The sequence below is a fragment of the Bacillus rossius genome, chromosome 10 (genome assembly GCF_032445375.1).
Source record: "Bacillus rossius redtenbacheri isolate Brsri chromosome 10, Brsri_v3, whole genome shotgun sequence".
Taxonomy (NCBI): domain Eukaryota; kingdom Metazoa; phylum Arthropoda; class Insecta; order Phasmatodea; family Bacillidae; genus Bacillus; species Bacillus rossius.
The window spans coordinates 22841086-22864114 of record NC_086337.1 but is presented as its reverse complement, the minus strand read 5'-3'; the positions used below and the strand labels follow the sequence as shown (position 1 = coordinate 22864114).

The 23029-nt window shown below is 35.9% G+C and overlaps 1 protein-coding gene across 4 annotated transcripts in view; it reads right to left on the bottom strand.

The window, feature by feature from the left end:
• The window catches only part of LOC134535844 (ubiquitin carboxyl-terminal hydrolase 34), a 217103-nt gene that overhangs the window by 21312 nt on the left and 172762 nt on the right, over positions 1-23029 (bottom strand). For all 4 annotated transcript variants that reach the window (XM_063375171.1, XM_063375172.1, XM_063375173.1 and 1 more), the window contains 5 exons: positions 22390-22642; positions 18085-18350; positions 16005-16195; positions 12750-12927; positions 4236-4355 (listed from right to left, as the gene is read on the bottom strand). In XM_063375171.1, the coding sequence (XP_063231241.1) occupies positions 4236-4355; positions 12750-12927; positions 16005-16195; positions 18085-18350; positions 22390-22642 (1008 nt within the window). The remainder of the gene's footprint in view (positions 1-4235; positions 4356-12749; positions 12928-16004; positions 16196-18084; positions 18351-22389; positions 22643-23029) is intronic.

Sequence of the window (23029 nt, the reverse complement as noted above, 5' to 3'; positions counted from 1 at the left end):
TTTAAACTTAATTTTAGAATAAAATGTGCGATGATTATGAAAGAAAACACAGTATACTGTATTTATATATTTTTTAGTACTTTTTGCTTTTTAATAATCAGTCAGTAGAAACTGCTAAAATTTGATATATATATATATATATATATATATATATATATATATATATATATATATATATATATATATATATATATATATATATATATATATATATATATATACATACATACACACACACACACACACACATACACACACACACAATATATATATATTACTGTAACAATAATATATTCCTATATATAAATCCATTAACAAATAGACAAAAAAAAAAGATATAATTCTTCATTGTTTTTAAAGTTGCACCCTGCAGCCTAAATGAGATGATAATATGACAGATGGTGATATCTCTATACACACTACCTGTACTTATATTCTTTGAATGATTCTTGCAATGGGAAGCTGTATTAAAAACAATTTCATGAACATACACCAATGCTGATAACACTGTATGTCACACGAAAACCTTGAGAATGAGCAGCAAGGATGAATATGTTAAAACAAGAACAAAGCAAAATTGGCTCTTGTTAAATGTTAAATATCAAGAGAGATAATTCAGTGAAGGGAATTAGGTCAGGTTTATTCTAACTTAATTCTCTGACATTATGTCAAGATCACAAGATCAAGTTTGCAGCCTAGACACACTTTACAACAATTTTAGAGTGGAATTTTATAACTTTCCAGTGTTACAGAAAAGAAAAAAGAAAAAAAAAGCTTAAACTAACAGTGGATATTAGTAGTGAATTATAGTTCCTTTTGGCGAATTGTATTTCTTATGGGGCTACGGCTTTGTGGTTCCAGCAGTTGTAGCTCCACCTTCGGGATCCCCCGGACATGTTTGGGCATGTCCGCCTGCACAGATATCTATTTTCAGGAGCTCATCAGCTGCTTGTGACGACGTATCCCTCCTCTACCCGCTCCATGGACCATGTGGCGGTCAGGAGTCTGCTGTTGATGGCAGCCACCGTGGTTCATATTTGCGAAGCTGTGGAGTGCTGGTTTTATTTTTAAGAATAAAAATCTGTATTGAGGAAAGGCGCAGCCTGAACCCGGGGTTGCCAATCGATAGGCCGCGACATTAGTCACTATACCAAAGTGACTGTTGGGTGAGTTCGTAGCCGAAGGACGTGTTTAACGCATGCTCCGCAATTCATATGTTACTCTATTGTAATAGTGTACTGTAAATCATTAATTCTTGTTACATAATCAGCCTGATTTTCAGTTTTTTTACCACCCCTTTAATAATGCTTTTACTCTTGAGCTTGAGCTAGTGAGGGATATTCACCCGATCATGTTTAATTCACTGTCTAAAAAGTCTTCAAAAACCGATGAAAAAAACTAACACTCCTTACGTGAAGTTTCCAAACCTGAATTCTCAAGCATGGAAGAATTAATCAGCATTGTGAAATTACTTAGTGAAAAAGTTTATGATTTAAAGAATGAATATCAAGTTCTAAAAACACTTTAAAGCAGAAACCTATGATATCAAACAAGAATTATCCCAGATCAAGCAAAACCTGAACACCAAGAGAAACTACAAAATATCTTTCAGTCAAGCAGTGAAAAATTCTTCCAACAGTAAGTTACCAAGCCACACTGAAGCGCCAGGCGCGTCCGTCCACAGCAACACGACATGTGACCTACTTCCAACGCAGCATGAATCGCACGTCATTAGGAATTCCAACACCACCATCTACCAACCTGACGACCTAGAAGGTTTTACCATTGTGCAATATGTGCACAAGTTCCACGCCTACGGCAACGCTGATAACAAAAATGACCAAGTTCGGAAAAAAAAAACCAGTGAAAGATGGTATTCGTAACACATCCTCTCTTAAAACCATATCTAAAGTCTAGAGCTTTGTAGGTCACACGCTTTGAACCACCCGTGCTGGATCAGGAAATCATCTATCTTTCTAATGAAGTAAACCTATGACAAGTCAAAGTGACAAAAATGAGAACTTAACATAATACCTATGCATCCTTCCATGTCTCGGTCCCTGAAGGTGACTTCAGCCATATTAACAACATAGTTATCTGGCCTAGCAGCTGTATTATTAGCTCCTTCTATGGGAAGCTTCATCCTGAGCAAATTGCCAATAATGAATCCACCCTTGTGGATTTCATCTTGTACCCCCATGGCCAGCACGTCAACATCTTCTACCTAGTTGCCAGGAGCAGCATCGTTACTATAATCCAGTACAGTCTAGCGTTAAAGATTTGATAATCTCATATCAAAATTTCAGAGGACTTCAAACTAAAGTGAATGAATTTTATGAAAATATTATTATTTTCCAATGCGATGTTAAGTGTCTTACCGAAACGTGGTTAAATGCATACAGTGTAAACTCATTATTTCACCGATCAGTATACAATATTTAAAAATGACAGGAATCCGCAACTAATAAAAATAAATTCACATCAGCTTAACCTATTCATATATTCGACTCCTCTGAAGTTGAAGCAGTGTGGATAAGAATTAAAACCTCATCTTCAAAATTTCTAATTCTTGGAAATATTTACTTGCCACCAGATACTACTGCCAATGGTTAATGTAAATACTTTGAGGACTTACAAGATCAACTTATTAACTGCTCTGACGACTTACTGATACTTGAAGACTTTAACATTCCCAGTTTTGACTGGGCGAACAACTCAGCTGGTAACATCGTTCATCCTCATGTTAAATTCATGGCTCAGCATTTACTTAATTTTACAACTAGCCTAAGGCTAATACAGTGCAATAATAACCAACCATCCCAGAATCTTCTAGATCTATGCTTCTCTAATATATTTCCATGTTCTGTAACTTTTGCCAACAATGTGTTGATCTAGGAAGACCTGTACCATACTGCTTTAAAAATTATTATTTCAATTTACAGTTTCTTGCACAAGAATAATTCATATACTGAGTTTCGCAATCAAAAATGGTAATTATCTCTATCTCTACAATTCAATTAAAAATCATGATTAAAGTGACTTTTATAACTCTTCTGATGTAAATTATCTTGCTGAGCAACTACATAATTACATAAGTGAAAAAATTAACTATTGTATACCAACTTCAAGAAAAAAGGCAGCTAAATATTCACTATGGTTTTAAAATCAGTTAATTTAAGCTCTAAAGTGAAATAAAAAAAATTCAAATTGTATATAACATTCAAAAATATGTTTTACTACTCTCAATTTTCTCATTATAGAAAACAAGTGAAAGTTCTAATCAAACATGATAAAATTCAATGGAGATACGTTAAAATCACATATTACTATCTAAGCATACAGGCTTAAACATTTCTTATTTAATAAACATTTATCCATATATCTTTATAAGCATACACATTACTATAAAAATTTATTAACATTTTATTGGCTTTATAATTATATGACTATAATTCCGAACTATACTTACACATATTACTATAATGATATTTAATAAACATGCTACGCCTATATCTACACCTATCACTATATGTTTATCACTATAATGCTTTGAGGAAATTTTTAAAGCATTTCCTTGGGTGCACCATACAAGATGGTGAACTAAGTATTTAGTTCTCATGCCAAACCAAGAATCAATCTTACACTATTTATTTTTAATTGAATTTGGTGCCATCAACTAGTACTATACATAAAAATAATGGAGTACAAATTTAAACTTGGCGCCACTACTATAAAAAAATTTGGCGGTCTCTGGTATTTAAATTCACTATAAGATGACAGTATTTTAGTATTTGAAAATGGTGCCTCTAACCAGTATATATCTCTAAATAGTCAATATTCCTTATTTAATTATTTCTCTCCCAACGGTCACCCTGGCTAACGTAGCTGCCTATCGATTTTATTCTTTAAATAACACTAGCACTCCGAAAATATGCACCATGGTGGCTGCCGTCAACAGCAGACTCCTGACCGCTACGTGGTCCATGAAGAGGGTAGAGGAGGGATACAACGTCACAAGCAGCCAATGAGCTGCTGAAATTAGACATCTTGTGCGGCTAACATGCCCGAACATGTCCGGGGAATCCCGAAGGTGGGGCCACAACAGCCGGAGCCACAGAGTCGTACCCCCAAAAGAAATACATTTCACGAAAAGGAACTATTGATATTGTTTATAATGCTTGTGTGCAATTAGCCACAGCAAAACGTTATGGATACAACATATAAACTTAACATACCTGTAAATAAAGTTGCAGAGTTTGTCTCTTAAAAGTGTTGATTTCATGTACCTCTTGCTCAGTACTGTCAGGATACTTTGCAACGAACAGTTGGATTAACTTAAACAGTTCGTCCACTGCCTGAAATCAGAGAGCACATGCCTGAACAATAAAATAAACACATATTTAAAATAAACTTAGAACTGTGAAGTTGGGAGTTACTATCAAAACCAATACATTGAAGTCCATAGAAAATTAAATTAATATTATGATATTATCACAAATAATAATGTCATTTTATGACATTTTTGGAAAATGAAAGCTTCAACTTTACAGAGGTTTGTAAATAAGCTATCTTAAAAAAAGACCTTACTAAATATATCATTAAAAATATAATAATGATCTGATTTCTCCAAAATTAGCTAGATCTGGACCATGATCCAGTTTACCTACAATCACAACATGCTAATCATTGTGCATGTTATTTAAAAATCCATCTGTGCAGACAGTAAGCAAGTTGATAATGTCACCTATTCACAGAATGTCTTGTTTGCAACAACAAACATTGGTGTCTGTGCAACAGAGACTTCAACTTTAGGGCTGTTCCGGTACCAATTCCCGATCTCAGCAATCAGCCAATATTAGGCTCTCTGCTGAGTCACACAGTATTGGCACAGGTATAGAGGTAGGTATTGGTTAGAAAGCCCTTTTAAGCAAACATTTAAGTAAACCAAAATTGAAGATGGTTACCTAATAAAAACATGATGCACAATGTCCAATAATCTTGCTTTGATTTAGATTTGTAAAACAAAATATGACATTTCCCAATAAATGAATAAAAATATGTTTTAATTTTAATTCATATAGTTTGGCCATTAATTGTCAATGTTGATTGTAAGAGTCAGGTACCAGTAGTGGTATTGGGTATTTTTGTAGTGGTATCAGGGTACTGGGAATAGCGAATAGGTATTGGAACAGCCCTACTCAACTCACACTTTCAGGCAAATGCCATTACCTGTGTCTGGGAAGAGATCACAACAAAGGCCTTTTGAGATAAGCACATTTAAAGCCTTCTAAGGAAGTAAAACAAGGCTAACATCTTCTTACAGACAAGACACTGCACTATGTAGTTGTTACAAATGAATCTGGAAGTATGGTCCTACGGTTTTTAGAAGCAACGCGTTTCTCATGTAGTCACAGGGTAGTTACACAAGTATGTCAGGAAAATGGAATGAGTTAGTCACACAACTGCTTGAAAGCTGAGAAAATTGGTCACACATGGTTGTTTGGCGGCTAGAGCTACACTATCACATTAACATAAGGGCTTCTAAGGCGGTTTTTAAATTGTGTACTATTAAGTCAGGTATGCCACTGAAGGGACAAGCATGGGAGATAGAACACTGTACACACTAACGCAAGGACAGCATTTAAAAGTGTGGCTGGGAATACTTCAAAAATTCGTTGATTCTAAAGTTCCGCTGGAAAAAGTGCATCTCAAAAGAAATATTTCGATGTAAATGACTGGATTAGTTGCTTGGAAAGGTTACTGTCTCAAGTAGACATGTGCGAAGCTTCGATAGTACAATCGAATTCGAAGTTTTTTTAATATTCGATAACACTTCGAAACGATATGAAGTATTCGCATTAAACGAAGCTTTGTCGTATCATTCAAATTGTGACGTCACGTGCGATTTATTTTCTGTTAACTTCGGAAGATCGACCTATCGCTCGAACGTGACGTCACTATCGATTAATCTAAAGTGTTGTGTAAGTAAACACAACTAAATTGCTGCATTTGTCGACTACCGTGGGTTTTTATAATTTTATCTAACGAAATTAAAAATGGATAAAGGTGCAGATGGTTCATTACAAGCGAAAGAAGTACCGTCAAAAAGAAAGAAACGTAGTGCAATATGGAATTATTTCACAGACGTTGGCGATTGCTCCGCACAATGTGATTGTTGCAAACAGTCGTTCAAATGTCCGCGTGGTAGGTTATGTAACTAGGTTTTTTTTTTATAATCAGGGTTTAATAATTTGTGAATAGTGTACACATTGATGTTATAATTTATTATTTGGATGGTAGTATCTTCACCGAACGCAATGCAACCGCTAACGTAAAAAAAGAAGAAAGTAAAACACGTCCCATCGCAACCACTCGTGGAATGTTTACGTTTCGTACGTTTTCAGATGCCTTTAACCTAATAAAGTTTCATGTCTGCCTTTTTTTGTATAAGATTTTCGTCATGACGTTTGTAACAATGTTTTCGTGCGGTGTTTAAAGCTTTAATGATGTAATGTGCCACAATAGAAATTTGTGTGTGCCATGGATTGGTAGTGTCTAAATAGCAAATTTTCTAACATACGGTAAAACTGAATTCCCCCAAAACACGTTTCTAAATTTTTGTTAGTATTTAATTGGTTTGGGAGTCAACTTGATTTGGATGACAAAATAGCAAAAAAATGGTACAGTAAGTAATCTGTAGGATGATTATTGTTCACATTTTCCCTCATAGAGAAGTTAGTCATCTAAAAAAAAATCAACAATTCTGACAATGGTTGTTTTTGAGTAGGCTATTATTTTTCTTGAAAACCATAAATAAGTATTTTAAATGTTGCTAACCCAACAAACAATTTACCATACTTAAATTGTAACTAGGCTAACCTAACCAATGGTTTGATATTGCTGTGTCTAGGGGGCATGGACCAGGGTGAGACTCGAACTCTGGGCATGATGTCACCCATGTGGGGCTTGGCGCTGCACGCCGAAACGGATGGTACCATTATTTAAAATCAAATCATGCCGAGGTATATTTGATAAAAAACAAGTAAACAAACACGCTTTTACATTTAACTCTGGTGATCCATGAACAGCCAACATGGTATTATTAATTTAAAAATAACTTCAATAAAAGTTATTATTAATGAAAGGCCTTCGGCAAGTCTGAGTCTATAGTGGCCAGTTAATATTTACGCAAAAAGGAAACAATGAAATTTTTATGTACCTGTTACACGCACTGTGTCTGCATTACACGATACATTGGTTACACAGGTTATCTGACGAGCTATCAGCCATGATGCCAGCTGCTGACTAACGAACCATAGACAACACAACACTCTCAGCGCTTACCAACCGAGCTGACAGTACATAACAGAAATAAAAAATCTATTACCTGAAAACTCACACAAAAAACACTAGGTATTATTAAAAGAAAATTACAGTAATAATAATTAAATCGAAATTAGGGTATGAGGCACTGAATCGACCGCACCCTCTTGGTGTAGTTCGTGGCACCCTCACATGCACATGACTTCTGCGGGAAATTTGAATGCCAGGAAAGGGAAGGAGGTTAGGAGAGTGCTGGCATATCAGACAATGTCAGGTTCATTCAGATTAGAACAGTATGACCTATTTTATAAATAGATAACTTAACAGAGCCTAACGAAATGTTCAAAACTTAAACAACCAGTTAAATATTTCAATTACAGCAATGCAGTTTACTAGAATTTTCAACTAAAATGAGAGGAACTCAAAAATACAATTACTATCAGTTTTTCTTCTTCAGTTGAATACCTATCCCATAACATGAGAAGATTTTAAGGGAAATTAGGCCTCAACATCTTGCAATTTCAAATATTTTGATACTGCTTACAATAAAACTTCCATGCTAAATATTTTGGTTCGACATTTCATAGCACTTAGCTTTGGCTGATTGTTGAAGCCAATACTTGCGAACTGGTCGTATGAGTATTCCAGTGTGAAATAATAAGTTATTGCCTCGTAGCACTAACAGACTAGAGCCTATTAGTATATACATGTTTGCAACAAGGTATAGAAGGTCTAGGGGATATGATTTATGGCTTGCTCTCCCAAAAATTGGGATAAATAGTTCAAAATTATATTTATAGCAAAAAGATGAGAAACTTCAAGATGGAAAGGCCTAATCCCCCTTTATGTCTTTCCAAGGCTACCGATGGTTAAAATTTTGCAAATACGACTTTTTCCAATTTAAATACACATTTAGTACATTTTATAGTTGTACTGGTTGTACTAATGAAATTATTTACTGAAGTAAAATCAGAGCGACACATCAACAAAATTTTAATATTGCTTGCAGGCACTACAACAACACTTCAGAACCATTTGGAGGCAAAACATGCTGTGTTGTACAAGGAACTAATGAAAGACAAAGAAAAAATTCATGAGCTTGAAGGAACTTGTGCAAAAAAAAAACCAGTGCTGCAGCCTACTTTAACTGAAATGTTCAGAAGTACGCAGAAGATGTCACCATCCGACCCTAAAGCACAGAGCATAACCAAACAAATTGCCAAAATGGTGGTGACAGAACTTTTGCCGTATGAGTTTGTAGAAGGGCGTGGATTTAAAGAGTTAATGGGTCACAAAAATGTTGCACCTACATACACAGTACCATGTAGAACTACATTTTCTGAACATTATATTCCAGCTCTTTATGAGGAAACAAAAAACTCTCTCAAGAAAATGCTTGTACAAGATTTACCAACAATATCATCCATAGCATTTACATCTGATGGCTGGACTTCTCGCTCAACTGACAGTTACATTAGCCTTACCTGTCATTATCTCCGACCTGACTTCACGTCTGTGTCATTTGCAATGAGTAACACTGTTGTAAATGAATCCCACACAAGTGTTCAGGTGGCTACTACCATAAAAAATGTTCTTATTGACTGGGAAATTGATCCAGCAGTGACATCTATCCCATTATTCTGCATCACTGATAATGCCCATAATTTCAGACAGGCTTCTGTGTCATTATTTAAAGATGGTTCCAGATCATGTTTTGCTCACACCCTTCAAATTGCAATTGAAAACAGTAAGAATGATTGCCCGGGTACAACCACACTTCTTAGTAAGGCCAGGAGTATAGTTGGTCATTACCGAAGAAGCAATCGTGCTAGGAAAAGACTTCACACATTCCAGGAACAGTTGAACATGCCAAAACTAGAAGTAATTCAACATGTTGATACACGTTGGTGTTCAGAGTACCAAATGCTCAAGAGACTGCTGGAAATGAAACCTGCTCTTGTAGCCGACCACGTGAACTCTGGCGATACAGACATGCTGACCGCCTTGGAATGGAAACATGCTGAAAACTTTGTTCAAGTTTTACAACCACTTGCAGAAGCCACAGAAGAAATGAGTGGAAACACTTATCCAACATTGTCCATAATCATTCCAGTACTTCACTGTCTTCTTTGTAACCTTGAATCACACATCACTGCCAAAAAAGATGGCATGACACTTGCAAGAGCATTGCATAAAAATCTAAAGTCAAGATTTCCGAACTACATGCAAGAACCCCTACAGCGTGCTGCAATGTTGGTTGATCCAAGATTTAAAGGAGTGCTTCTATCTACAATTGAATCGGAAGCCATTCTTTTGTCAGAGATAAAAAGTTTAAAAACTGATTCCAATCCTGTACAAGAGGCTAAATCTAGCATTCCAAACTCTGCACCAACATCTTCTCTATGGGCTGTCTTCGATAGTATTCCAATGCAAGAAAATAAAGATTATGATGAAGGAGAAGAAGAAGTGCGGAGGTACCTAAAAGAACCTCGTATCAACAGACATGACAATCCATTAAATTGGTGGAAAAATGAAGGTACAAAGTACCGATATTTATCCAAAGTAGCTCTGAAGTATCTGGGGGTTCCTTCCACACAAGTAAATTCAGAGTGTCTCTTTTCAGCAGCTGGAAATGTTGTTTCAGCACGAAGAGAAAACTTGCTACCTCAGCATGTCGAGCAATTGGTGTTTTTACATGCCAACTTGAAATAAAAGCTAACCTGTTGACCGGATATAAGAGCCTAGTGTGTAAATCTTTCAATGGTGTTTTGTGTGTGTATAGTATTAGTCATTTTTAAATATTTGTAGAACATACTTCGTTTTGTTTGTTCTCCAATTGAACATGGGGGTTAAATAATTTTTCCCAGTGTTATAAAAATTTATTAAACTTAAAACAATGAAAACTTTTTGATGATTGAAAAGAACAGTGATTAATTTAAGATGTGCAATTGTGTACATGTACATGTTTTTATGTAGAGATTTTTCAAAATGAATTACATGCTTCATGTTTGTAAATAGAACTTAAATTAAAGCTGGAATTTTATTTAATGTAGAGCATTTTTACACTCTGTATTAATGGGGGTTGAAAGTTGATATTAAAAATAAAAACTTTTTTTTTTTATGGTTTTGAAAAGCAACTATTCGCATTCGATTCGAATTCGCACAAATAGTTATTATTCGCTTCGCAATTCGCTTCGCAATGAAAATTTGACATTCGCACATATCTAGTCTCAAGCATATACTTTGTGAATTTTTCAAGGTTGGTAGATCCGACAAAGAGTCATGCTGCACACAGTATCAAGTTTGTTTTGTAGTTCATAAGAGAACAGGTGTCACAGAATCTGTGTAAAAGGTGTACAATTACACTATACTGTAGAAGGTATACAATTAATCATTATGCATGCAGGAGGAGGAAGGCAGTGATCAGAATGTTATATTATTAAGTTGAACAAAAAACTTATAGCATGAATCCTAAAACAAGATATTCAAAACTGGCTGACAAGCAACATATTGCATGTATATCTTTGCTTAGTATAGCATTTGAAAAATCCTGGTGGTGCGTGTGTGACGTGAGACTATCATCCCTGGTAATTAGTTAAACTAACCCTGGCCGGGCATTGAAACCTTTATTTATTTAGTTATTGTCGTAAATTAATACGAGATATGTGTACTTCTCACATTATTGTTAAAGGCTAACAAAATATTTGTGTTATTTAAATTATGTAAACTATGTAAAAGCTAGCATATAACTATTGTATTTATCATCTGCCTGCGACCATCAGAAAAAAGAACAGAATGGCTCTAAATAAAAGATCAACTAATTGACCAGTGCACGTAGTGTCTTTATTTGTTGGTGCTATTTATTACAATCCATCTTAACACATTTTCTCTGTTGTGTGTGTGTTAATAATAAAAATTTTATGTGCTCAATATCGTGTTCGCCTCTGTATTACTATGTATTACTTAATCTTTTTTGCCTAACCTGTTTTAGGTTTTTTTGTTGCTAAAGTACCATTTAAGGGTGCCTCAGAGAACACCAGAGGTACGGTACAAACATACGTTATAAGTCCTTTTCTAAAGTAATGCATACATGTTGTTTTCTACTGTAAAAATACAAATCCCATGTACCAATTAATGTTTCATACATTAGTATGACACTGGGTACAAGAAATTGTAATAATCTTTAATTTAACATTTTTCCTTATGTCTATAAATAAATATTACAATCAATATTTGCTACTGCTTCTATTATACACTTATTCCTGCATAAAAAGAGACACTTAACTTTTAATAATCTTTCAGACCTGCCTCCACTAACTACAATACCATCTGGGCTTCCATACAACCATGAACTATCATATCACAATCTATATTGTATATTATTTTCTTTGATAATTGACAGTGGCTTTAGATTTGAAATATTTTCCATGTTTCACATTTGGTGCAGTTACACCAACTAGAATTTAACGAGAATCTGCCAAAAAGGAATTTGCAAATGAGCGAAAATTTTCTCTGCTCGCTGAGGTGCAGAGTTTTCTTTCATAGAACCATTTCGAACAATCTGCCTGTGTATGCCTTTACATTGCTAACAAATAAATTTTCTGTTTGGAATATCTGACACAAAGTACATGGAATATCAGCAATGGCCTCTAATTATACAGTAGATGCGGGTACAAGGTATTATAGATCTGTCTAAGGAAATATGTCACTTATTCATTTTGCCTTAAAATACTTTTCTTTTACAGTCTTAGCCAAACAAGTTTTTTTTTTGCAACATCAGTTTTCAAAAATTTCCAAGTCCTGCCAGGCAAGGACAGTTCCTATTCATATTACTTCTGCCATCAATTCACCAAAATAAAATAATAAACAATAAAAGTTAAAAATGGTGCATAAATGCAGGGAGATAGATTACCTATATGAAGAGTTACTTGGTTAGGTGGAAGAGCAAAATTCATTTGTCAAATCACTTCTGCTTTTAATACCGGAAAGTCGCCTCTCTTTACTTCCTTGACAATATTCATATGACCACTAATACACATATTTTTTTCCTTTCAATAAATGATAATATATTTAATGAACAAGAAACTGCATGTAATTTCAATATCCCACATAATTATAGACAATTTGTCAGCGTACTCTGTGTCCCGGAGATTGGTGGGTCGCGACAGTCTTGCAAGTTGTTCGTAAGTGAAACACTACACAGCGCCACCAGTAGGATTTTCAGGCCCGTGCACGGTGCCTAAGAGGAAGTGCTGGTGCCTTTATCTTTAATATTCCAGCATTCACTCATAAGATCACCCGGTTAAAATCCCATAGAGGTGCATTACAGTCGCGTGAACACCAGCACATTGAGGCAAAACGGCGTGCGATGCGCAACAAAGTGTCACTTATAGCCAGACGCCCTTAACGCAGAGCACGAAACTCACCGCGCTGTACTGCGTGGGGTGTGGTGTAATGTTCTTGAAGGCCCAGTGCAAGTTCTGATGGCTTGCAAGCTGGCGCGTGAACGCTCGCGACTGCTGGCAGCATAGCCTCAGTAAGCCGTAGTACGCCGGCAGCATGCTCCGGTTGAACATCATCACATCCTGGTCTTCGTGATCTGCCCTGATTGTGTTGGGCAATGCAAGCAACACAGTCGTCAGCAATACATAACTAGATCTTCATGAATCATGATTAAAGCACAAAACTATTTCCCACAAATTTAATTATAAATAGAATTTTTAATTTCTGTGGCATTATGATTTATTTCACACTAAACTAAAAAACCCTATACAAACCAAATATTTAACAGATAAAATAAAATGTACATGGCTACTTTAGAACCAGAAGAGATAAAAACACTGGTTAAGCACTTCTTCAGCCAGTAATCAATAAATGCACTGCTACTACCTACTAACTCGAAAGCAAATGTAAATGTGTACTGAACTAGTAGAGTTACGGTGTTGTGTGTGAGAGGCATTTTTATTTTTTCAATTCTACACGAGTAATACATGAGAATCCAAAAATTTACTAATAAAATTAAAATGCCAGTGTGATTATTTTGTTTCCTACACACACACACACACACACACACACACACACACACACACACACACACACATATAAAATAAAATAAATTAAGCTTAAGAGTAATGTTTTAAAAAAAAGTACAATAGAACACCTGTCATACACTTTTCAACGGAGGCCACAAAAATGGTGTATGATGCGGGAAAGTGTATGAAAAGGAAATGGCAAAAATAATTTTTTTTTTTCAATCTACCATACCAGCACAATGTCAGATTAATCTTAAATACATAATGTGTAAATAATTGCATTATATTAATGAAAGATATGAATTCATCATTATATATACATATAATAAAACTACCAGAAATGTAAAATACAGTCCATATCAAGTAAAGCTGACATGAGAAACAGTGGCCTTACAAAAAGATATGAAGTCCTTTCTCGGAGGGGGGAAAAAGTCACCAAGCCTAAACTAGAAATAAAATTTTTTAGGCTATTGTAAAAAGAAAATCAGAAATTTTTGCTTGTTTGTTTCATTTTACAAACAACTTTATGCAACAGAACAATTTTCAATAAAATTTTAACTTGAGAAACGTAAAATACAAAACAATCCGATCGTAAGAAAACAATAACAAACGGGTATATTTAGTTCAAAGATTAATGAATGCACAAAACATGAGATCCGTTCCTTGGTAAAGCGCGTGCACCATTTTCATAATCATTGCTAGTTTGCGCCACTAGTTTCGCTTGGTGCTGGCCATAGATGCTACTAGCGAAGTGCACAGTCTTCCTGATACTATCCATATCTATGGTGCGATAAAGTTATTTTCTTACGCTTGCAAAGGTAAACAATGAACGTTTTTCAAAATAAAAGCATTAAAACGTAGTTTATCAGGAGGAATATAACAAAAAAATTTGTGAATTTTCGGACTTTTCCGATTCGTAAAAACGTATGAAACGGGAAATTAATAATTTTATAAGTGTATGTTTCGAGAAAGTAAACCATTGTAAATATAGTACTTTCGGCGGGACCAAAATTAATCTGCGTATGACACGGGAAAATGTATGAAACGGGAACGTATCATCGAGGTTCTACTGTAAATACAAAAACTACTTCATATTAAAATCATCACAAGATGAAAATTGAGTACAGAAAATATCAAAAATATCCTCTCAATTTACACTAATTGCTTATTTTTCTGAGCATATACATACTTTTAAATGGATCCCAAAAAAAAAACTTAACATTTACTTTTGTTTAGAGCTGACCCAATGCAGAATGCTGGACATAATAATAAGCCAAATGATCTTCAAGCATTTCAAAGCAACACATATTATTTTACTTGGGAGATATAAAAAAAAAAAACTATTATTTATATGCTGCACATACAACCTTTTAAACTCGGCACATACTCACACACAATTATTACACATATTTAATGTGCTATGGTTCTGTTTGAAACATCTTAGCTAAGAACCTACAAGCTCTGCTTTCAAACAGAATCACTTGTGCCATTAATAAACATAAATCATATAAGTTTGTAGTAAGGATTTGTGAATACACTATTTTTGAATTCACTCCAAGTGTTTTACCAATACTCAACTAGACACTTGAGTTGAGTTCGCGGCTGCTGTAAATAGGGGCATAAACAGTATCGCAAACACTGGTTTCACTGATTTTTGTCATGATTTAAATGTGAGTATCATTCATTATATCTTTGGTGTTTGGTCAAAAAGATTGCTAATGATTCTAAATGGAAACACTTGCACATCTCAAAAGATTTTTTTATTAATTTTTATGGAGCATAGCGTGATTTTTGATAGAACATACATTTGTATGTTTGTTTCTCGAAATTTTTTATGCATGAATAATTGAAACTGTTAGAAAAATACAGAATTAATTTTCCTAACGTTTTAATTACGTAGCTACTTTCTTCCATTTGGGGTTCATGAAAAATAATTATTCATAGTGTGCAAATATGTTATGTGATGTGTTTTTTTTAACACGTTTACTTAAAATAAATATGCAAATTTTTTAAACGGAGAAAAATAAATACTGACTGTTTATACATTTTTTTCATTTTTTATAAAAGTGTGGTGTAAACTAAAGTTTGTAGATGTCGGTTAAATGGAATACTTGCTTTCGTGAATTCTGTCAGTTAGCTATTTGACCATAGAAACATTGAATCATTTCTACTAACAGAAGCCTAAAGACTGTTGCTATTCTTTGTAAAACTTTATAAAAAGTATTTGTGGCGTGTAATTTTTGAGTCATATATCTGGAAAATCATTTCAAGAATGTTGACATCCCGGATTATGCCAAGTCAATGAATATCAGCTTTTTTTTTAATAATTACTGGTACCATTAATTAAACATAAAAATTAAAAACTTACAATTAAATCATATACCTACCTATTTAAAACAAAAATTCATAAAATCATTAGGAATAAAATACTGTGAGCACTTAATATTTATTCTTGAATTTGACTCAAACTCAAAACATATTCGAAATACTAGCGGACTCGAAAATTCTTAAGTTGCAGGAGCCTAGTTTAAAGTTTACGATTATTTTTTTTTTTTAAACAAAGAAGGTGCAACCAAAGTAATTTTTAAATGCTGTACAATCTTCTTCAATCAAAAGTACAATCTAAAATGCCAAGAAATAAAATCTTACAAGATATAATTGAAGGCAATGTTCTTGGTCACATGAGCGTTCTGCAAAATGAGCTGAATGTTCTCTGGGCAGTCGGAGCACACATGATGCCAGAACAGCAGAAGAGCTTGCTTGTTGTGATGGACAGGGATTGAGGGTTCCGACAACTTGGGGTGGAACAGCTGCCACAAATCCAAGAAGTACTGGCCAAACTGTAACACAACATAACTTACTGTTGTATAATGCACACACACACTTCAAACATTACTTACAAGTTCTTATAATTTTTTACTTGGGCTCGTAAACAGTGAGGTCACAAGAGAAAAACATAACTTTAAAAATAATACAATAAATACAAGTAATAACATGTTTCATCTCATAATCATCATACATTTATGCTAAAATCAAGTTTGAAAAATGAAAAATAATAGTGCTATTTTTATGCAATAAAAAGCATTTTTTGTTGAAATTAAGTTTTTCACAACTACAACAAAACATGTTGCATGGCAAGTAAGTTTAGTTAAGCCATTCAACAATTTGTTAATAAGCATTTGACTATGCATCTTTGGTCATTCATGAGATTTTTTTATTTGCTCCATTGTTAACTTGCAAGAGAGAAACCAAAAAAAATATTATAATTACACAAAAGTAGTTTAAATAAAACACCATGCTGGTGTTTCAAACTTTTTTTTTTTTTTAATATTATACAAAGTTAAAAAAAAATGTTCCAAGTCAGCGATTCCCAGAAACGGGAGTGCAGTACTGATGCCAGATGTGTGTGAGCTTGAGAGCCACATAGGAAGCACTTAGTAACCACTGTTAGTAAAGTTTCATGTTTTTTCATTAAGTGGTACAGCCGGGTGTCTTCAAACAGGTGACGAACCAATTTGAGGACCTAAAGAAACTTTTTACATCACAGGGTAATTTTGCATTCACAAGCGAAATTGAACATATTATGAAATATCTGTAATTTGCGAGAACGTGTTAAGAAACAATATCTTGCAATATCTGATACAAAGTATGTACATGGAATATCAGCAATGGCCTCTAATTATACAGTAGATGCGGGTACAGGGTATTATAGATCTGTCTAAGGAAAAATGTCACTTATTCCATTTTACCTTAAAATACTTTTCTTTTACAGCCTTAGCCGAACATGGTTTTTTTTTTTTTTTTTGGAACGTCAGTTTTCAAAATAATACATTCGTTGGTTAATTTAGTAAATGAAGACTGCAACAACATACCGTATTTACTCGTGTATAGCGCGCCCTCGTGTATAGCGCGCACCACGATTTTTGCAACAAATTCCAAAGAAAAATTTTTTTTCCCCGTAAATAAATTGTACTAACATTTTGTGGTACCTGTTAAGTAATTACGTATGAAACAAATGATAATTTAAATTGATGTGTGGTGATGCGTCAGGAAAATACTTAAACTCTGCTGTGTAGACGGAAGATAATGAAGCGCTGTATCGTCACAACTGGTACATGGACGGGAGGAAGGGAGGCAGGCAGGAATGTGACACGGAGGACTAGATGACTCACCGGTAGCAGCTGCCGCGAAGCGAAGGAAGTGGGAGGGGGGACTGGTGTCAACATTCTCTCTCTCTCTCTCTCTTTTATTTTACTAGCTGTAGGGGGGAGGTCTAAAAATAAACAAGAGACCTGCGAGCTTGCGCGCGCACATGTGTGTGTGTGTGTGTGTGTGTGTGAGAGAGAGAGAGAGAGACCAGGTTGTGTGCCTGCGCGTGTGTGTGTGTGTGTGTGTGAAAGAGAGGCCTTGTTGCTTGTGCGTATGTGTGGGGGGCTGGCCAGAAACGCCACCCGTCACCAGGCAGTTAACGACTTCCACTCCTCCCCGCCTCATCTACTCACTTTTTTTTTTCCGTGTATAGCGCGCATCCTTATTTTTTTCCTTTACTTGAGGGGAAAAAAGGGCGCGCTATACACGAGTATATACGGTATTTACAAAAAAATTTACAAGTCCTGCCAGGCAAGGACAGTTCCTATTCATATTACTTCTGCCATCAATTCACAAAAAATGAAATAATAAACAAGATATAACAAAGGTATCTGAAGGGATAAAGCGTGGACGGGCTCACCATGAGCTTCTCGGCACGGGACACGACGCAGTAGGTGAGCAGGGCGAAGTAGGCGGTGAGCTTCATGGTGCCGTGCGCCTGAATGTCGGTGTAGTGGCGCGCCGGCTTGAGCAGGCGCAGCAGCAAGGAGTACACCTGGTGCAGCACCAGCTGGGCCTCGCACGCCGTCAGCAGCTCCTTGTGGGGGCTGGCGAGGCCGCGGGCCGCGCGGTACCCCTGCCGGAAGTGCGGGCTGGGCACCAGGGACACCAGCAGGTACGCCGCAGCTGGAGGGGGAGGGAGGGCAATGTCACACACACACACACACTTTATATTAGCTTCACCTGTATGTCTGTATGTTTGTATGTTCGTAACCGACTCCTTTGGGTGCGATTCTGACCCACTTTAAAAGTCCAGATTTCATTCCAACTCTGTAGATTTATCGAGGACCGATGACAATACACTAATTTGATGAGATTATTTATTCAAGAGAATCCACTTTAATCTCGATTGCTATTTGAATGATAGATAACGATCTAAAAGAGAAAAAGGTCCTAAGTTTCTTCATATTGTTCATAAAGGGTTGAAATAAATAGACACAGTAAAGATATAAAAAAATACATAATTTAGAAAAAAAAAAAAAAAAATGTTACTTCACCCCAGAGAATTAGATATTCTTGCTGACAAATTTTTATTTTTTATACATACAGTAGACTCCCGCCGATGCGACCCCCCTCTGATGCGTCCACTCCGTTTATACAACCGTTTTTTGAGAAACCGTGAAAAATTTGAGTAGAGAAAGTCGAAAAATTTGAGTAAAATCAGCTGAAAAACAAGGCTGTTACACTTTGTTGGGCGCTATGTGTTCACGTTTATCTTGGCAAGAGCTGTACTGTAAGCAGGCAGGCATACAAAAGACGGCTAAAAATAGATACCACCCCTCTAGACTGTCCACGCGGCAGTGTCTAGCCGAGCTCGGCGCGTCCACTATCGCACGAAAAGCCACTGTGGTAGCTTCTGCGAGAGCATAAGAAACTCGTCCAGCCAGGCTGGCGGTAGTGGCGGCTTGACGTCATACGTGACGTGACGCTTACCTCTCCCATCCCCTGCTAATTCTTCAAGGCTCATCCCTCCCAGAGCCACAAACCATGTAAAAAGTAAAAACACACCCCCCCCCCCCCCCTTTTTCCAACTAACATTTCAACACATTCCCTCCCTTATTTCAACCTTCTGCGTGAGAAACTGTCAGCATCCTCCTCCCCCTCCCACACCGCGTGCGGCAAAAGCCAGGTTGTATAGTTCATTCTCGGGCAAATAAATATTTTTATGGGCTTATACGACTGTCCTTCGCCGTTAATAAATACTTAATAAGTTTAAGTTATTATGATACAATTTGCTTATTAGTCACACAGCAGTTTCTGCTGAAAAATCACTAATACCTCGAATTTTATTGAATAGAAAAATTTAGCAGGGCCGTAAATATATTTATTTTACTGCATAGTTACTTTTCCATCTGCATTCGAACGTGTTTTTCTTCTTCTTTTTTTTTTTTACACTGTGAAGGGTCGTGGAAAAGATAATTGCTTGAGCTGTCAAAATAAACATCACTGACGGCAAGGGCGGGAGCGCATCCTGTCGGTCTGTCGCTGTGATTATCTACTCCAAAAACATGTCACAGCGATTTTTTATGTATTTAGATTTTTTTTTTTTGGGGGGGGGGGGGTAAAATTTGGCCCGAATTCTCTATTGCGACCATTCTGTTTATAAGTCCATTTTTCCAGAATCCGTGAGGGGTCGCATCAGCGGGATTCTACTGTATATATCTATTTGTAACTATAAATCTCATCTGCCACATCATTAATATATTTAAAATATCTGAGAGAGCAAGAATAATTGTAACTATCAGAGAAAATAAATAAATTATGTATACAGCTGTTTCCAATATTGTACTTACAATAGAACCTGGTTTTTACATATTTCAAGGCACCAGGAAAAAAATATGTAAATATAGTAGGAAACAGTAAGCAAATTTACACCACAGTAAATAAAATGTCAGTGATACTTATATTTTTATATATTAACTAGGACTTTATCATCTCAAATGAAAACAATAAATCCATCCAATCTTGCGGGAATTCACAATTGTTTAAAGAAGAACATGAAAATTTTGGTTCTTGAGTAAGAGATGTGAATGTTGAAGCATCTCAAAATGTCCACTTTTTATGGCGAGATTTTATTACACAATTCACAATTCATATTTGTACTTTTATGTAATGACATGTTAACATTTAATTAATTTCAGATTTTTATCAGAAATAATCTTATTAAACGAACACAACTACTTTCAAAACACTTGTTTATGTTTAGGAACAGAAAATCTGAAAAACATTTCTACTGCAATGTTTGGAAATTCAGTGCTGCCAGTGGCCTTTCAAAATATTTCTAATGTGGTTAAATCAATATCGCTGAACATGCACGTGAATGCCATATTTTCAGGAACTTGGTCAGTTACTTTAAAACTTTTAAAATAATGGTACAGTAATACACATTTTTTTAATGTAAAAACCCAAATTTACAACTTTATTTTAATGTATAATACATTAAAGTTTAAATGGGAGAAATATAAAAATAAACTTAATTTTCATTTTCATGTCACCAAAGTTTTGGTTCATGGTCGTATGGTTTACTGTGGCACATTGCACAAAAAAATGTAAGTTCAGTTGTTCACAATGGCAAAGGAAGCTGCAGTGACTAAACACTCACGCAGTAATGCATAAAAATTAAACTTCACACTATTAGTTTTAAACTTTTATTGTTCAGTCTAAACTTTTCTGATGGTTTGCTATTAAATGCAACAGAAATAAGTATAATTAAGTTCCTATATAAATACATATATAAGTTAATACAACAGTGGTGGTTGGCATTATAACATTTCCTTGATTCTCTATATGCAAAGAACATGCATTTCGCAAATATTGATACTGATTTTTCACACTCTCGATCACAAAAATAAAACTTTCTAGGTTGAAAAGCAGTTTGATTAGGTTCAAGGAATTTATGATTTGGGCAACAAAAAAAAAATTAAACTTTTTGATTGCTAAATTAGGTCAAATGAATTTATCAGAGAAACTAATACAATTATTTCCAGAAAATACAAAATTAGAAGACCACAAAAGGAACATTTTAGGATGTAACTATTAAATAATAATAATAATAATAATATTATAGGTACAGAGAGAAGGTTAATATTCCTTAAATAAATTATAATTTTCTAGAATGAATTGTGACAATTTTTGATTTGCAACTTTTAAGGAAATTTTAGCGACTCCCGGGGGCACAGACACAAATTAAACATTGCTAAGGTGTTAGTCGCTTGTACACATGTATAAATTACATACACAAGACTGATGGATTGTCAAAACCATGAATTTGTGATTTTCATAATACATCTTACTCTAAAGTTAATAAACTGAAATTAATACAGTGGTCAGCCATTTTCAACATGACACATTCAATTAAGGCATCAAGTCACTGAACTACTTGCTATTCTTGATTTTGTGCAAATTTCATTCGTGTGGTTGAAGTAAATGCAGCTATGGGCAGTGGTGACAAAGATTATTTAATAAGATATCGTAAAAGCCTGAAAGGAGTATAATACGACATATACAAATACCTAGTGAAGCAACATTAGGAATAAAATTGGAAACAACTTTTTTTAGATCACAGGGTCTTTTCTTATATACATTGGCGTAGCTGTGTTCATAATGTTGAGGGGGGGGGGGGGGGAGAGAGAGAGAGAGAGACACAAATAATGATTTTGATGTCATGTAAACCCATTCCCCTCTTACTAAGATGGGGGGGGGGGGGGGGGGGTCCGGGGGTCCTCCACCGGAAATTTTTTATTTGAAAAGTGCAAAATAGCACTTCATCATAAGCAGTTTTTGTATCTAACCATTGGATACATCGATGTTAAAATTATTATTGTTTCCTTAAGATAAAATTTGATGAGTGAAGTAATTACAAATAAAGTTGGGCAGAATAATATTATAAAATGAAAATATCACGGTCTAGAAAGTTGGGGGGGGGGGGGGGGGACGACAGTCCCCTCCACCCAAAAAGTTCAGGGAGACACGTCCCCCCCTGTCCCGTCCCCCCCGGTTCCAACGCCCCTGATTATATATAAGCAAAATCAAACATTAACAAAAAAAAAAAAAATCTACTAAAATAAACAACGTGCTCATTTTCATGCAAGAAAGCTAAAAACTTTTCAGATATTTTACCACCTTATATATGTTTGATTGTGGACTAGAGTCGGCGGAAGCGTACCGGAGCGCACGCGCTGGTTGTTGTGTCCCAGCAGGAAGTGCTCCACCCAGGACTCCATGCCCTGCAGCACCCACGAGTGGGCCAGCTTGTTGCGCGGCGCCTGCACCGCCAGCCAGTCCAGCGCGCTCTGCGGGCAGAACTCTGCCGCCTCCCAGACGCGCGCCAGCACCAGCTGCGTGAAGCACGGCAGCCCCGGGGGAGCGGCGCCCGGCTCCGTCAGCAGCGTCAGCAGCTTGAAGAACGGCTGGCAGATCTGCGCACGCGCGCGGGTCGCTCCATTACCAGTTCAATTCCCCAGCCGGATCCAACCCACAACACTCTCAAGTTAAAAAATGCTGCAGACACTGCTACGAGTCAGAGGGCCGCTCCTGCTTCCCTCCAACCCGAGCATTCCGTTACTGCTCCATCCGCACCACTTCACCCCTCACCGTCTCTAACGGCTACATGATGCCTCGGTTCCTTCATCCACTTCACTGGCGCAAAGCAAACTGATTTAACTTCCACGCTCCTCGCTAGACCACACACCTCACCGTGAGTTCTCTGAAAGATTCTTGCAATGGAGGAGATTATTTTAACATAATATTTTGGACTAATGCCTTTTTCTGGTTAGTGACTATGTCCAACATGTTATGTTATGTTA